We start from the raw sequence: 18,606 nt of genomic DNA on the forward strand, positions 1-18,606 counted from the left end.
TATTATTATTATAGTCCAATGTTTTGGTTACAACACAAGAGACTATTTGAGTTTAACAGCAGAAAGGACTGGGGGTGATTTGCATTAATTAAATTACTTAGTTAAATACATTTATACTGCAGCATACTTTCCCAAGGCAGTTTATAGATAATTAAAATATGAAATATATACCAAGCCAAAAAAAGGAAGAGAAAAAGAGATATCCAAAAAGTTCCAAAATTAATCAAATTCACTGAAAGAATACTTTAAAATGTTTAACAGGGGAGATTCAACCATTTTTTCTTCATCCTCTTCCATGAACCATGGTCTGCATATGGGAATCCCTTGCTGCTATTATCATCATCATCATCATCATCATCATCATCATATTTATTTATATCTCTCTTTATCTCCCCTGAAGGGGACTCAAAGCAGTTCAGTATAAAAGCATCAACATAACCATTTAAATATACAATTATACAAACATTAAAAAGGGATTAAATATAAACAGTATTTTTAAAAGCCCAGTTAAAAATCATTAAAACAAAATCAAATTTTAAAACCACAGCACACCCTAAATTGATCTTGTTATTGACCACACACTTCCTCCAGTTATCAGGTATCCCAGAAACAGGGAGGTGTGATCAAGACTGTAATCTGATTGGAATTCAACCCTAAATGTCTGCAATATGGCTTTTTTGTTTAAACTAAAATTTAAAAAATCTCAGCTATCCAAAAAGTTCACAGAGAGTCACAGAAACATGTATATTACGCACAGACCACAATGAATGACATGTTTTTAAAAATAGCTTTTTGAATACCAAGCTAACTATCTATAACATACACAGAAAAATTAGTAAAAAATAAACAGAGTACTGTCTTTCAGTTGCAGAAGGGTCTGATATAAAATGATGAATATAGGTTTTTTTTCGTTCTGATTACTAAACAGAATTACCTGTGATTCCCCACTGCAGTCTATAACTATTTTTAGTATTTTTAAAACCAAAATGTCTAACTGAAGTGATTTTAGATGTTGTTTATCTTCAATTTCCCCTTACTATATTCTCCTCACTTTGATCTTTAGTGTCTCCAAGCACAATGACAGATATTTGCAGTATCTGAGATTTCACCAGTCTCCTGAATTTTAGGAGGGGGTGGGGGGTTAGGAAAGTAGAAACACAAGTCTTCACTTTATTTGACTGCTAAAAACAAACCAGTGCAAATAGGTGAACACTTTTGGGACTGCAGGATTAGCAATCAATATGCAGAGAGAAAGATAGAGCCACCCTCTGCACTTGAACAGCAACTAAGAACCGAGAGACTATTTTTTGCAATGGTTGACTAAATATGGTCAGGGAAGAGAAAGAGAGAGGCAAGAGAGAGCCTGGGAGTGGAGCTCCCAACTGCTTAGCAGTCTATAAAGCTGAAACCGTTTTGCTTGTGTTCTGAGTGGCAAATGGATCCAACAGAAGGAATATGCATCTATGAGCCCTGACATGAACAACAGTTTGACCTCTGAAGAGAGAAGACAGACAATGGATGTCTGGAAACACGAAGAAAATACAACTTCGAAGGAGAAAGAAGCAATACTCGCGGGATGGAGGGTGGGGGAAGAAGGGGGGAAGCATGCTGAATCTCGAAGGTCTTGTGAACTTTTTAAAAGGTCATCTTTAAGAGAAAGGCAAAACTGAGTTTATCCTTCTTTTGGTTTCCTAGCAGCCATCCTGGATACTTTGCCTTTGCAGGTACAAAAAACTTTCTCACATCTGCACCTTAATATCTGGATAAAAAGTAGCAAAGACTTATTAACACAATCCAATATGCTTGGGCTATAAGTATTTTAGAAAGTGAAATATATGTTCAGTTCCACCCCCCCCTCTTCCCACTGCTCCCCCTCCTCCATAATGAAGAGCTGAATCAGCGAATAGAGTGAACACCCAAGAAGAGATGGCTGCTGCTGATGTCTCTCTCTAGGTCATTACCTTTCTTCCAACCACAAATGCTGCATGATAAGCTTACAGGTAATACAGCTAAAAGTCCTAAATTATTCCACATGTTCAAAAGATTTCCATTGCATGTATCATCGACTAGATTGTATTTTTGTTACAGTACAGTAATCTCTAGTACAAGTAAAATCTATAACCAGTGTTCTTAAGTATCAAGCTTTTCTAATGCAAATAGCAGATTTGGAAAAATCCTTCTTAACAGAATAACATAGCTAATTATCTTATTTTATTTGTATTTTTCACATTGTATTTATTGATGTTTAAGCATTTCTAAAAGTATTAAGGAATGCACTGCCTTCTTCTTCCTTTTGGATCGCATCTAGCTAACATTTTGCAAAAATTCCATTAACAGATTGAAATGCATTGTGTAACTATAATGTAATGTTATGAAGAGAAATTATTAAAAGGTATTTTATTTTGCTTGCAATCTAGTTTGTCTGAAACAAGCAACTTGTAATTCGTATGCTGCATTGCTGTTTCTCCTTGTAGTACTGTACTTAGCTACTTGGTAGGCTCTGATTTGCTCTCCACCAGCTGCACTACCTTTTTGTCATGGGCTGCAGAAATAGGACATTTATGGTTTTCATCTTCTCTCAAGACCCTTGTTACACTTGAGTTTTTTTCTTAACTTTTAATCAAGTGTAAACCTATTTCCTTGTCTGGATTACCAACTGATTTTGAAAACACAAGTAGAAATCTTGGCAAACTATAATCTACATCATTCAATTTTTTAAAAGGAAACTAATCCTACAAAATTGAATTGTTTCTTCCAAACTCATATTATGCTTTTGTTGCCCTGCTAATGGATTCAGCAGCCAGAGAGAGAACTGATTAGACTGTCAAAAATCGTAATATATCTAAAATAGTATGGCAAGTCTACAAATAATACTGTTATGAAACAAATGAATTATTTCACAAAGTTAACTATTACTGAAGTGAGAATCAGTATAAATTGTGAGAAATGGAATGAATTAAACGCCAAATCTTTGCATTATAAGGGTTTTTCTCCATTTGAAGTGTGTCAGCCTTTTAATCAACACATACCCAGTAAAAAGATTTTAAAGGGCATAATAAAAACTACAGCAAAGTCCTGGAACTGGGAAGATTAAGAATAGTATAATAAAGTACTGATGAAGACAAATGGCAACAGAAGCACAAGGTGAAGTATAATGTACAATTTCATGATAGCATTTGTATTTCCGTGAAATCATATTGTTCTTTATACGTTAAGAAATAGTAAGAAACAACAGAATTGTGGATAACTACTTGAAATCTTCATGAAAAAATAATGATTTTAATAGGTTTTAACTACTATGCAGATAAATGACATTGTGGAATTTAGCATCACCAATAACAGGACTTATTTACTCAAATCTGCTGTTGTAACTAACTGGGAAAAATATTTTGCATCTTAGAGGAAAACGATTTTCAGCTTTGTTCAGCAAACAGCAGCTATTAAACCTGTTGAGAGCACATACTTCTTTATGTACCCATATGAAGATACAATGTTATGGAATGTAAAGAAGTATGTATTTTTGATAGGTACAAACTACCAGGAAAAGAAAGCTGAATTAAACTCCTGATGAAAAAAAATGCTGATCTTTTAACATGTAAATTAACATGTACAAGTAATAGTATGAAACTGCACATTTGTTTTTTGTTTTACAATTGTGAGATAGTAGCATGTTTAAAATTTGCTGACTACGCTATTCTTGGGCAGTACAATATTTGTACTACTGTTACTAATACAATACATGTACACATTATTTCAGGTCAAATTCTAAGAAGATTAAAGCAACAATAGTAAATTTATTTGCCAAATGATTATAGCTACTACATAATTTCCCTTTAAAATTAAAAAAAATTCCTGGTCGCCAAATTTTGTGTACTCTAAAAAGGATTCATTTTAAATATTTAACATTCAATGTGTGATAAATTCAACATACTAGCAAAATTGAACTTCTACCTGCCTAATCTCCCTTTACCTTTGAAGTCAGAAATCTTGTAAGCATTTATCCACTTACTGGCAACCCTTGCTGTGATTAGCAGTTTCTCAAATGGCACTCGTCCTGCACTTGCCCAGTATCTATTCATGACGTAATGTGAATTTTACTCATGCACTCTGAATCTCGTGCATGTGGTCCACTCATTATTCTTGCTTTCTGTAGCCCACTTTTGTGTTTTTAAGATATGCCTATGCATAAAATCTATATATGCATACACTGAAGCAAAACAAATAGTGTCTTTAATTTATCCAGTTGGGCAAATATGTCAACATATCAACTGGCTTAGTCCAGGAGAAAATCTAAAACAATATTCAATCATTTCACTTGCTAAAATGAAATAAGGTGATGGTATTTGCTGTGTGCTGGATTGATCTAATATGATTCAAAGCAACATAAACAAATGGCAGTTAAATAAATTTTCCATTGACATATCACATATTCCTCAACAACGATGCAGATATGAACAGTAAAGCATGTTAATTTATAACCAGAGTATTATTTAGAAAGTTTCACCTTTGCAACCAGTACATTTTTGCTGAAAGTTACGAACATGATATATGTGTGTGTGTGTGTACGCGTTGGATAATATAGGAAGGGTTTAAACCACTGTATTGTTTCTTTTGCTGTCTGTGCGCCTGTTCAGAAAGTTTCACCTCACTTTCAGTCCCTGTGACAATTAGATTCTGAAAAAATTTGGCTTGTTGTAGAAACAAGAATTAGTGATAAAGCTTCAGTGGAGACGCCTTCTCCCCATGACAAGTCTTCCAGGAGTGAATTTCCCTTCCTAGGGGTAGATTTTTCTCACTTCCTGTTGCCTCACCCCCATTTATAACTATGAGTCATTTGTAACATATGGACTGCCTGTATAGGAAATGTCATTACAATATTCCCATGTACAAGCACTCTCTAAGCCCAATAGCCACACACTGCTAAAGAACTTGAAGTATTTTTTGTAATGATGGAGCCAGATAAATGCTAGAACAATCACTGCACAAGCTGGAAGGCCAGCTTGCCAACCTGACCACCACCAGACTTGCTTCAGAAAGTGGGATTAATCTAACTATTATTTAAGAAAAAATGTATTTATATATTCTTTAAAATAGAGAATATATAATTTTAAAACAGTTATAAACATGATTTTTATTCATCCATGAAATACTGCTAACCATATAGATCAGTTGTTCTCAACCTGGGGTCCCCAGATGTTTTTTGCCTTCAACTCCCAGAAATCCTAATAGCTGGTAAACTGGCTGGGATTTCTGGGAGTTTAGGCCAAAACATCTGGGAACTGCATGTTGAGAACCACCGATATAGATGATACCAGTATGTGAAAAAGTTTTCAAGTGATTACTAACTGAAAATTCAAAGTAGGTAGGTGAATTAGTAATTTATGGCAGAATGGGTTCTGGGTCGTATTGAATCATGTACAGCACTTTATTTCTTAAGTTCGGATTCAGTTAATGTGAAATGTTTTCTTCTGCTGCCTCCTTCCAAATAAATCATATTAATTGTTAAATGCAAAAGTAATGCGAAAAATTGAAATACCAACCTGAAACATTAAGCGAACACTCAAAATATAGATGGGATATTTCAAGACTTAAATATATTCTAAAATAAAGACACATTGTCAATTATGGCAATTATCTGATATGGATTAAATGGATCTATGTTAAATATTACTTTTTAAATTTCAGATAAAATTTCTAAGCAGGCAAAAACTCAAAAAATGTACTTGTCAATTTTATCTTGAAAGTACACTATATTGAACCTTTGAGAAACACCAGAAGATTGTGTCTAAAATTAATTTTGATCCACAATGAGGAGATTTATGAAGACTGACAATTCACAAGTAGTATTAGAAATACAGTTATTTCTATGAAACAGTACATACTGACCAAAAACATATAATTAAAAAATGACTAATTTTAAAGGCTGCAATTTTTTAAATAAAAAACCTGAATATTGCATAAAGTGAGTCAGAATTCATATGCTCAGAACCTTGTCAGCGACACTAAAATATCACCTCTGCTACTGAGGTCAGCTGTTGAATTCTGGCTAAGTACAAACTGAATTCTGGACATCTGCTGACAGAGTTGTAACTCAAACATCTCAACCATCTGACTGACAAGGATAACAGATGCTGACATTATCAAATGCTACCATGGTCTTTCCACAGTCACTTTTTGCCCTGATATGGCCAGTACATAAAACCAATGCCATCCAAGAGAACGTCTGAGCAGCTGTACCAGTACAACAGTTTCCATATAACTGATAAAAATAGACACCAGTTTTATAGCTGCCTTAAGTGCTCAAGTACAAGCCACACACAGTATCTAATAAAAACAAATGATAAAAGTATACTTATAGAAATCTTATCATCACTAGCAGTAGAATTTGCAACAAAGAGTACAAATTTAATGTATGCATTATTAATATATAGCCTAAATTAATACTGCTCCCCTCTTACTTGACTCAACACTGAAATACTGTTTTATGACATCTACTGTCATTTTGAGCTAATCATTTATTAATCAAAATGCACACCGTATCTGATTTTACAAGCTATTTGATATACTGTCATAAAATGTAAAACAATTGCATATAAAATGTACACTGCAGCATATTTTATATAGAAAACACAAACATTAGAACACAAAAAGCTATACATATACCTGTAAACTAGGAAAGAATTACAAATGTAAGCTTTAAAAAAAAACGCCAAACCTTGCTCCTCCACCTTTCCTAATTATCTTTCTATTAGCAGGAATTATAATTAGGAGCAACAGCTGTTTAAAATATATATCTTGCTGCACTAATCTGTTCCCACTGAGTGATAAATACATTGTTCAGCCGAAACAAAGGATTACAATTGTAAAACTCAACAGTCAAGGAAGGAGCTTAATTGTACATTGTTACATTAATTTATCACTAAAATCTATGAATAAAAATAGATCAGTGAAGGATAAATAAATATTGTATCTTATGTGTTTGCTGTATGACAATATTTAAAATTCTATTCTCTGTGATATCTAAGTTATTATGAGAAATCATTTCAAATTCAAAACTGTATTTTGTAAGAAGTGATGACTAACAATTTTATTTACACTATTTCCTTTCCTCAAAACTCAAGTCGGAATACAAATTAAAATTTGTAAACGAATATCTATTTATATAATAAACTATTAGTGATACCATTTGTATGCAGCTCTACGCTTCCTTAATGTCGATGCTTTGCTAAAGCTGGTAAAATGGAACCAAATCACCTGTTAAATGGATTTGGTCCCCTTCAACCAGCTGTAGCTATGTATTGATCACTACTGGACAAATACTTTCATCAGCAAGATTTGTTTTAAAAAAAAGACCAAGGAGTCCCTCTGCACCTTAAAACCGGTGAACATAACTATGAACAAACTTAAAAAATGAACACCTATTGTGAGCAAGCCAGGAGTGGTTATTTTACTTCTAAACAAAAGCTATATATTAAAATTTGTTCAATCTCTCCCACTGTTGTACATCAAATATAACCTTGAAAAGAATGGTTATTTTAATTTTCTATCACTTTCTTGAACATGTTTGGGTTTTTTTGCTTAAGGAGTTATCAAAGTTTTCATGAAATAAAGTCAAAGTATTTTAAAATACTGTTTGAGCCTGCTATTTCAATGTTTTTCTTGTCTCAAATTAAGATTAAAAAATACCATGCACTCACAAAAACCTTTTTTGACCAAAGAAGGTATTAAACTCAAAACTGTTTTCATCACCACAAATGTGAGATTATTTGACAAAGTATTCATTGACGTTAAATAAATGTTCAAAATGGGATAGTTCTTCAGAAGATCACTGTAAAGAACATCCAGCAGCAAAAAAATACTACACTGAATTAGGTTAAGCTGATAGTGTTACTTTGGTAGGATCACTATAATAATTTTTGTGGGCAAACATCTCTTCAATCTGCCTATAAACCTGTGGCAACCCCATGAATCTCTTAGGGTTTACTTAGGTAAGGAATACTCAGAGGTTTTTCTAATTCTTTCCTCTGAAATATAGCCTACAGCACTTAGTATTCACTGGTAGTCTCCCATCCAAGTAGTAACTAGGACCCTACGTAGCCTCCGAGATCAGATGGGTATTAGGCCACCATGATGTTACCACTTATTTATGGTAACTGTGTAAAAAAAAAAAAAACACCTTCACACATATTGGGCTCCACCAGCCGTTTGCACCTCCATTATTAGCACATGCTTCTCATGCAACCCTTAATCTGTTTCAGAGGATTCCTCAACCATCTAAAGTACACCTGGCAGTCTGATGAGAAGGAATTCATTGCAAATCAATAGTATTGCATAGAATCCTTAGATATTAATCACCACTCAATGCAATTGCTCCCGTGAAGATGTGAGAAAATATAAACCAAAGTAATGAGTTTATGGCATAGAGACCAGGAAAGGATTTCAGATAGATGGGAGGCTTAGAGAAAGGTAAAAACTGTAACAGAGAGGACAGTCAGGTAGGGAAAAGAGCTGAGAAAGGTTTGGGGGAGTTAAGAATTATTAAACAGTTCAGGGGTTAATGTGTGATCTTGCCAGAAAGATGAAGAATACTTGAGTTTTGGTGCCTAATTAAGACCTGGCTCTTTACACAAGTTTTTAGCTTTTACTGACCATTTATTACCACTGTTTTTATTGGGTTCTTGTTTGTTATACTATTTTTATTTACTGACATCTACTGATGGGAGTAGATCTAAATATATTTAATAAATGGGTAAATGAATGTTGTAGTATGTGCAGTGGTCTGAGCATTGGCTTATGGCTCCAATGAACAGAGTTCGAATCCTTGCTCAATCCCTTGAATAACCTTGAGCAAGTCACACTCAAGGCAAGGCAAAGGCAACTTTCTCTGAACAAAGGTTGCCAAGAAGACCCCATGATTTTAATTAATTTTAATTAATTATCAGGTTTTTAATGGTACTGTATGATTTTTAATTTTTGTTATATTTTTCAATGTATGTCCGATATATGTATCTGAAGGCATTGAACAAGTGCCTATATAAGCCACCTTGAGTCACCTCTGAGGTGAGAAAAGTGAGGTACAAATGGGGCAAATAAATAAATAAGTAAGATTCACCTCAGGGTCACCATAAATCAAAAATAACTTAAAAACACACAACAAACAAAAGCGTCGGGTTGTTTCTTTGTTTTTTTTATAATTCCGAGGACCAACAAAACCACAGACAAACTCTGGTATCCAAACACAGTTGAAAGCACGATTTACAATTCATCAGCCGAGTTTGTCAATTCAGTATCACATCACATAATAACTGATTTCTTTATTCACTGGCTGACATGTTTAAACTGACTCTCCCCTATTATGGCCAGACTTCAAATCCATCTTCCGCAGATTGTTCTGCTCCAGAGGTAACAGTATATCTATTTGAGGTGAAGACGTTCTGTCTGTCTACCAAAGAACTATAAATGAGACATTCTTAGCAATACTCTAAATTCAGTATGATTCAGTCTCAGCCCTAACTCTACAACTGAGTCCCTCTGGGGAGAGAGGGCAGTCTTGAAATAAAGTATTATTTATTGTATGACACAGCAAACAAGATAGATATGCTGGATTTCGTATCACAAAATCACAAGTCGAACACTTCCCAAGTGTCTAGGACTGTGTAATATATTTTCGGATGATGCGCGCAGATCCCAGTAGGGTGGCCTTTTGCAGTTGGCAGATCGTAATTTTGTCAATGCCTATTGTTTCCGAATGCCGGCTGAGATCTTTTGGCACGGCACCCAATGTGCCCATCACCACTGGGACCACCTGCACTGGTTTCTGCCAGAGTCTTTGAAGTTCAATCTTGAGGTTCTGATAGCGGCTGAGTTTTTCCTGTTGTTGTTCGGCAACGCGACTGTCACCTGGGATGGCAACATCAATGATCCAAACCTTTTTCTTTTCCACAACTGTTATGTCTGGTGTGTTGTGTTCCAGAACTTTGTCAGTCTGGATTCAGAAGTCCCACAGTATCTTTGGGTGCTCATTTTCCAATACTTTTGTAGGCTTGTGATCCCACCAGTTCTTTACTGCTGGGAGGTGGTACTTGAGGCATAAGTTCCAATGAATCATTTGGGCCACATAATTGTGCCTCTGTTTGTAGTCTGTCTGTGTGATTTTCTTACAGCAGCTGAGGATGTGATCAATGGTTTCGTCGGTTTCCTTGCACAGTCTGCATTTTGGGTCATCAGCTGATTTTTCGATCTTGGCCATAATTGCATTTGTTCTGATGGCTTGCTCCTGGGCTGCAAGGATCAGGCCTTCTGTCTCCTTCTTCAGGGTCCCATTCGTGAGCCATAGCCAGATCTTCTCCTTGTCAGCTTTTCCTTCAATTTTTTCAAGGAACTTTCCATGCAATGTTTTGTTGTGCCAGCTGTCAGCTCTAGTTTGTAGTGCGGTTTTGATTATTATTATTATTATTATTATTATTATTATTATTATTACGTAGCAGAACTATTTATACACAGCTGACTTTCTGCGCTAGTAATGCAAAAATGCCTATATGAAATATGAATATTTCACGTTAGCACTAGAAAAATGATAAGCTAGGGACACTGGTAAGTGCTCTGGCCAATCAACATCATACCAAAAAAAAAAAAGTAGCATTGGAGTACATTAGAACAGAATAAACACACACAGAGGAACAGAAAAAGCTGCAATATTTGAATTGTCTTCTCCATAATTGTTTTTTTTTTTCCTAGTAGCTACTTTGTTTACCAAATCCCAGGAAGAAGAAATGTGTACAATACCTTGGGTTTCCTCTCAGGGCTGCATGGTGTAGAGCATTAAATCCATTGTTGTTTGTAATAGTAACGTCTGCTCCAGCTTCTAGAAGTACTGCCAAGATGTCATCACGCTTTTTGCTTATTGCATCATGAAGAGGTGTATCACCCTCAGAGTCCTGAAAAAAGCATTAATTAATTCTTTTAAAAACTTATTCTCAGAAAAACAATCTGTGTTTTTAAGACTAAGTTTCTTCAATCAGTTTAAATATACACTCTTGGGTAACGATTATTATAAAACTTAAAGCATATGTTTCATTCAATCAATGCAAGGAAAAAGCTGACTTTAAACAGAATACGGTAATGTATACTTGAAATACTGAACTACCATGTCTTCAAAGAAAGTGCCTGATGGATCATAGAATCATAGAGTTGGAAGAGACCTCGTGGGCCATCCAGTCCAACCCCCTGGCAAGCAGCAGGAAAATCGCATTAAAACTAAAACAGATACACTCTCTCTTTGATGTAACCCATTTACAATTTGCAAAATTACTGGTTAACACAGTGGAGAAAAGTCAAGATTTTGAAACTGAAAGTGTGGGATAAAGCAAATGAGTGTTTTGGACAAAACTAATTAAAACCAAGATTTTAACTTTCGAAACCATTTCATAAGATTGGCCCTAATTAAAGTTTGAGAAAAATATAAATCTAGGTTCTATTTGAAAACTCTACTATGGATCTCACCCTTGGAAGCAATACAAAGAAGAGAATTAAGCTGGGAAAAACGGCCTACATATAAGGGAATTTTCGAAAAACAATATGGAAATTACACAATAAAAACTTAAGAAAAAAATCAATAAAACACACAAAAGCATTTCCTGGTTCCAGTACCAAAAATTGAAAAAAAATCCACAAAGGCAAGAAAATAGGATGAGAAAAGAATCCATATGGGATAATCTTGACAGAAAAGGTTATAACAAATATCTAGAAGATACTGTACTACTAAAATGGTCTGTTTCTGTTGACTAAAATGAGCAACAGAAACTGAACAAGTAAAAGATTGTATGATCAAATGGGCAGCCAATGTGGGACATTCAATTAAGATGGAAGAGTGGGAAGAAATATGGAATAAATTAAAATATACATATTTGACAGGTTACTTAAAGGCATACAAAGAAATAGTAAATTTAATGGCAGACCTTATTTGGTTACTTTTCTGTTATACACATACTAAAATATACCACATTTCCAAACATTCTTCAGCAATAAAACCTCAATTGATAAAGTTGCTGGCAATGCAGATTGGGGGATTTTTGAAGATATTGTCTAATGAAGTAATTTTAACACATTTATACATTCAATGGCAAAAAAAAGGAATTACCTGGAGGCTAGGATGGCAACCGAAGTCTAGTAGTGTCTTTACCACCTGAAGATGACCCTTATTAACAGCAATATGGAGGGGTGTCTGTCTACGTTTATTGCGAGCATTGAGATCTGCACTGCCTCTGTGCAAAACCTCAATCACAGCTCCTTCATCTCCAAAAGCTGCATGATGAACAGCCCTGTCTCCATCTTTGTCCTAGAAATTAACATTCACTAGAATTAAGCACATTACTTTTATTCTAAGCAACAGTTTTAACAAATTGGAATGCTTTACATTCTGACATTATTTTTGTAATTATCACTCTAGTATTTCTATATTCATAAGTATATATGAGGATATTGAAAATGGAAATCAAATACAATTCATTTGACATTTATCTACAGTAATGTGTGTGCCTTTTTTGTAATACAGTACCTAAAGATTTCAACCAGTTTTTTGGTGTTGTAGTGTACTACTATTATACATAATAGTTTGCTCAAATGTGAAGCCAATGCACTGAACCATATTTTACGAATAGTACAACCAACAAAATCACTTGTCCCCTTTTTTGTGTATTTGACATTACAAATAATTGTTGTTAATTTTCAGAAACAAAATGTATTACATCAGTTTATTGGTTTATTATTCTGAAATCAGAGAAAATAAAAAAATAAGTTTGCATTTAAGACAATTAGACCGCTGATAGCAAAAAATAAGGAACCAGATGAATACAATTGTTCAATATTCTAATTAAACAATATTACTGATGAAAATAAAAATAAATAGGAAGATGTAAAAATGGTCCTTGTCCACAAATTTTAAAGAAATGATTTACACACTTTACGTGACTGAGTTTACCATTACTGAATTCACAATAAGTTACGTCTACTAGTGTTAAATTTAGAAAATAACATTAAGATACCTCTGCTTCTACATCCACATTCTGTTTCAGGAGCAATTTCAAAATGTCAACATGTCCATTCTGGCTAGCAGCTTGCATAGCTGTGTGTCCAGCACACTGCCCATTCACCTGAAATACATGGTTAATCAAGTCAAGGAAGCTTAAACATACATGTATACTGACAATTACATTGTCTAAAATTCTAAAGGACACATTCAATTAAACTGAGTATAGGCTGAGTATCCCTTACCCAGAATTTTGAAATCTAAAATACTCCAAAAAGTGTCCACATGGGTGGCGGAGATAACAACACATTTGCTATCTAACTGTTCAAGGTACACAAACTTTTTTTCATACACAAAGGTATTTAAAATAATTATGTATAATATTACCTTCAGGCTATGTATACATACAAAATATCTAGACACTAGCTGTGCCCGGCCACGCGTTGCTGTGGCATTGTCTGGTGGTGTTGGTGAAAAATTTGAGTTAGTGGTGGTATTGAATGTCTGTTGTATGGTTGTCTTTATATTTAGTATGTATTTGGTTGTTTGTGTACTGTGAAAGTGGTGAGAGTAAAGGGGGTCTTTGTCCCTGTGTAGTATTGTATAGTACTTATATGTTGTCCAAGTGTTGTGAATGCTTAGATTGTGTCCTGGTGCATAGTAGAAAGGGTTGGGGTGGATGGTCCTTAGGGGTGTCTCCAAACTATTGGATTCTATACTTCTATTGTTGTTGTTGTTGTTGTTATCATCATAATCATTATCTTCATTATCATCATTATCATTATATAGTGGGTGGATGGCCATCTTTCAGGAGTGGTTGTATTGTGTCGTCTTGCATGGTAGGAGGAGGTTGTACTGGATGATCCTTAGGGGTGTCTGCAAACCTTAGGATTCCGTGATATTGTTGTGGTTATTATTATTATTATTATTATTATTATCATTATTATCAAGAGGCTGTATGGCCATCTGTTGGGAATGTTTGGATTGTGTTCTCCATGGCAGGAAGGGGTTGGACTGGATGGCCTTTAGGGATCTCTCCTTTCTCTGTGACTGTAGGATTCTATTATTATTTTTATTGTGGAGATTATGGAGATATTAGATGGCCATCTGTGAGGAGTGTTTGGATTGTGTCCTCCTGTATGGCAGAAGGAAGTTGTATTGGATGATTCTTAGGGGTCTCTGCAAACCTTAGGATTGTATGATGTTGTTCTTATTATTATTGTTGTTGTTGTTATTATTATTGATAGGCTGGGTGGCCATCTGTTGGGAGTGCTTGGATTGTGTCTTGCATGGCAGATCGTGGGAGGTGTTAGCTGGCCCTGATTGTTTAGTGTCTGGAATGGCCCTGTTTTAAGGGTGTTGTTTTTTATTTGGTGTTCTGATTTTAAGCTTGTTAAAGTATTAGGAGTCAGATTGTGTTGATTGTCATGGTTTATAGCATATATTTAAAATATTGAGTATTAAAATGGGTTGGATATTCTAGAAGGTTGGATAAGGGAGAGTGTAGTGGAGATAAATAATATAAATAAATAAAGTGTGTATATATATAATTATATATACAGTATATAATTGTATATCTTGTAGAGCTTCTGTGAGTCTTTGTGGAGTAGTGCTTCTGTGTGTCTTTGTGGAGTAGTGTAGAATGACTGGTGGGCAGGTTTGTTTCTCTTTCTTTCTGTTGTGAGAGTGAATAATCCAGATGATGGGTGGGCGGTAGGACCCAGGGGACAGCTTTTTCCCATTGCCTGCCTTTCCTGTAGCCGGCGAGCTGGATTGTTCTGGTCTGGCCATGAGGCTTCTCCTTCCCCCCAGCATGGCTCCCGGCATCCGTGGTTCTCTTCAATTAGTGAGGGAAAGTGGGTGCCGCCATTGTTGCTCTCGTGGTCAGGAGAGGCAGGAGGAGCAGGGAGAGTGCGGTTGACATGCTGGTCATGGAGGAGGGCAGAGGTTCTGCTGTAGGTGAGACACGTGGGGTGGGAGGCTGGGAGGGGAGATGAGAGGGAGGTGTGTGCGTAAGAGGGATTGGGTGAGTGAATGGGGCGCCATGGCGGGAAGCCCGAGGAGGGCGTCTTTGCGCAAGCGTAGATGGTGCGTTGTGGGTTTGTGTGATTTTCTGTCCGTGTGGAGGTGCGTGATGTGATCTTTTGTTGTTTCAACCTTAAGGCATGGATGTTGTATTGTGTGGTTAAATTGCTAGGTTGGGGGGTGTTTAGTTTTGTTGTTTTGCTCGGCGCCGGGATTCCATTACCATTATATATATATAGATGGGTCCCATCTCCAAAATATCTCTTCATGTACTTACATGCATACATAGATATTCCAAAATCCCCCCCAAAAAACCCAATCTGAAATCACAAACACTTCTGGTCCCAAGAATTTTGGATAAGAAATACCTGTATTGCACTGATAATCTGTTATACACTTTACAAATATTTTTCTACCACAAATGTATTAGGATTCCTTTTCTCAAATCTCAATGTCTTACTCATTTACTAACTATGCTAAAGTAACAGAATTGCTACTTTTAAAATTCTGGGAAGAATTTTAAAATTTGGCAGTAGAAATTTTCCTGAAGGGAACCTGATCAGATCTGAGTAGATCACTATCCTATTATTTTTAATATAAATGTTAATTACAATTTGTACTGAAAGATATAATCCAGAGCAAGACAAATGGACTAAAACTGATAAAATATTATAGTCCCTTAACTCTCCCTTTCCATGCATGAACTGGGATTCCACCACAAACATGCTTATACAGTGGACTAATTATGTCAATTCTAAGTCATATTCGCCCACTGGCCAAATAGCAGTAATGCTCAAACTGATGGAAATAGTGTATAAGCAACACAACAGAAATGAACTGTAGAATACCAAAACCAGCCAGATTCTCCCACTCAGTGTCATTAACTTTCCATCCCCTCACCAGAAATGTAGGGAAAAATTTCCAGTGCAATGCAATATTCCAAAACAATATTTTCCTCATAGTATCCCACCATTTAGTGCAACTTTTTAACATGAAATATACATGCACACACATATACAGTATACACATATATTTGTATCTACATTTATCCTTAGGTTGTTATACCAGAATCAATCTTATTTGATGGGTTAAATACAGCATAAGCAATTCTTGGTATTCTTCTAAGGCAAGCATCAACAATCCCTAGTGCTCAAACAAACACATGAAAAAATGAATGCACTTTCCCAACTTACTCCGCCTACAAAACAACAACAAAAACAACACATCATTGCTTTTCACTGCCACAGTTCTGGCAGGAAAAACTGTGAAAAACTGATCTCTCTTATATCTCAATTATGTGCCCTGATTCTTCAAAAACTCTTTTGAGTAATGCTGGAAGCTCTCAAATTTGTTTGGCATTAGAAGTTAGAAAATAAGATACTCACATCCACATCTGGTCTCTTAAGCAAGTCTTCCACTTTGGCTACATCCCCATTAGCTGCTGCTTTAACCAGTTCTTCATTAAGATCCCCAGATTCTTGAGTTTCAAACAGTTTCTTCAGTAATTGTGACAATCTCTCTGTGATTATCAAAACAAATACTATCAGAACTTGTGTACATCAATGTTATTGCACTTGAATGAAGAAATCAATATTTCAAACGGTTTTGAAAATCATTTGTGATTTGCTATTAGTGTGTGAGTAATAACTATATTCAGAAATGTGGTAATACTTTCCTACAGTTGAAACAAAATGCAAAAAGAGATGTGGTGGAGGAGTCTCACAATACAATTGATTATTTTGCTTTACTTTCCTATTTCACAGTTTAGGCAGATGAGAAAAGTACACCACTACACCAATTTGTGGAAAGAGCACAAACATAAAAATGAGATAAGATGAAGAACATGAAAATTTGTGACAAATGCAATAGGTCAAAATAAAGGAATGTGTCAGAAGTGACATAAGGAATATATAACACTTCAACTGTAAGCGGGAGTTGTCTATTGGAAGCAATAACAAGAAGTAAACTGGTTGGACAAGACAAGGGGGCATGAAGTGGAGACAAGAGAAGTGTAGATGAAGACTGAAAAAACAAGGGTCAAGATCTGACAGCATGGGAAAATACTGATAATCTCTATGTCAAAACACTGCAGTCTTTTCAGTCGTTACTCAATGAGTTCCTATCCCATCACCATTTTCTCCATGTTCCTTCTCAGCGCAAATACATATCAAACATAAACCTTGATCAGGGGAGGTAAAATTTCTAGAAAAAATTACGAATGGAAAAAATGCAAGTTTTCCTCTCAACAACACCCCAAGGATGTGGAAATCTAGAAGGTAAAACAAAATAGGGTTGTGGGTTTCTTTAGGCTTTTCAACTTTGGTGGAGGTTCTGTGCCCCAACCCCAGCAAATCTGGAGTATACTATATAATATTCAAACTCTCCAGAAGTTTTTATCAGTCTCAGACTAAAAATCCAAAAAAACCCCATATTTAGTGACAACATGGGTTGACATATACAGAATTGTACTACATACTATCAATCTTTCTTTATCCTTTTGAAGCAGCTTGCAGAAACACACAATAGAATTGAAATGTGCAGCTTTCCAAAAATTAATTAGAAATATCCATATTCAACTATTCTTCTAATAAATTTCTCAACATATGAAGTATGCAACTACCTTTCCATTAATTCAAAAAGCAGAATTTTAAAAAGGAGGGTTTTTATGCATTAAGGAAAAGCTTCTGCAAGTTTAACAAGATACTTTTATTGCATGTTATTATCTTAAAGACATTTTAAACATTTCAAATCACATAGAGAGACTAAGATTCTAACTTACCACCAGATGCATTGCTTATAGCAGAGCCTGCTGATGCTACTTTTGAAACAGCTGCTGGATTATATGTCCAAGAAGTTCCACAAACCTCTACTTTTAAATCACTGTCTGAATAGATCTGCTGGACCCTTCCAACTTTACCTAAAGTCTAAAGACAAATCCCAATACATATGATTTATTTTGAAAAGCTGGAGAAGTACACTTATCTGCACTAATGTTGATACATTTTTTCTAGTTTGGCCAGGTTTTCCAGTTCAGTCAAGAAATTTATTTATTTATTATGTTTATTTATATCCTGTTTTTTGTCTCCATACGAAGACTCAAAACGGCTCACAGTTAAAAATAAGGTAATAGCTAAAAAACTGCACTGTGTGTAACTTTATAATAAATGTTTTGATCTGTTCTATTACGAATTTGTTTGGAAATACAGTTTATTTTCTTATCGTTTCAGACATTACGTATATAAATGATTCTGATTCAATTCCCAGATCATTTCCTTTAATAAATTATCCACAGCTTTATTTCTCTGGTGCAAATGACATTAGGATGTTTTGAGAAAATCAGAACTGTATGAGTTTTTATAAATCTTAAATCAGCTATCAAATCTGATGGGGTGGCTAAACCGGATCCTTTGTGTGTTCCCTCATGCTCACTCTCAGGCATTTGAGAAAGGAAGTGTATGAGGCAAGGGATCACAACAGGGGGAGGGGGGAATCTATGTTCCTCATGCTTGAGGGGGGATAAATGCAAGGATGGTGGGTGATGTGTGCATACTCAT

The 18,606-nt window shown here is 35.3% G+C and overlaps 1 protein-coding gene, 1 long non-coding RNA gene and 2 other non-coding genes across 4 annotated transcripts in view; 3 read left to right on the forward strand and 1 right to left on the reverse strand.

Annotated features, from left to right (window-relative positions):
* The window catches only part of mib1 (MIB E3 ubiquitin protein ligase 1), a 56,034-nt gene that overhangs the window by 19,821 nt on the left and 17,607 nt on the right, over positions 1–18,606 (reverse strand). The window contains exons 8-12 of the mRNA XM_003219650.4: positions 17,832–17,976; positions 16,438–16,571; positions 13,044–13,151; positions 12,140–12,337; positions 10,786–10,937 (exon numbers count right to left, since the gene is read on the reverse strand). Coding sequence (XP_003219698.1) covers positions 10,786–10,937; positions 12,140–12,337; positions 13,044–13,151; positions 16,438–16,571; positions 17,832–17,976 — 737 coding nt within the window. The remainder of the gene's footprint in view (positions 1–10,785; positions 10,938–12,139; positions 12,338–13,043; positions 13,152–16,437; positions 16,572–17,831; positions 17,977–18,606) is intronic.
* On the forward strand, positions 1,212–18,237 carry LOC134298897 (uncharacterized). Its single transcript, XR_010006015.1, has 2 exons — positions 1,212–2,000; positions 16,816–18,237. It is a non-coding gene; the product is annotated as an uncharacterized LOC134298897 (long non-coding RNA).
* Positions 3,440–3,535, forward strand: mir1a-1 (microRNA mir-1a-1). The gene has a single exon (NR_129905.1). It is a non-coding gene; the product is annotated as a microRNA mir-1a-1 (primary transcript).
* mir133a-2 (microRNA mir-133a-2) lies at positions 7,208–7,304 on the forward strand. The gene has a single exon (NR_129850.1). It is a non-coding gene; the product is annotated as a microRNA mir-133a-2 (primary transcript).

The sequence above is a fragment of the Anolis carolinensis genome, chromosome 4, assembly GCF_035594765.1.
Source record: "Anolis carolinensis isolate JA03-04 chromosome 4, rAnoCar3.1.pri, whole genome shotgun sequence".
Lineage (NCBI taxonomy): Eukaryota > Metazoa > Chordata > Lepidosauria > Squamata > Dactyloidae > Anolis > Anolis carolinensis.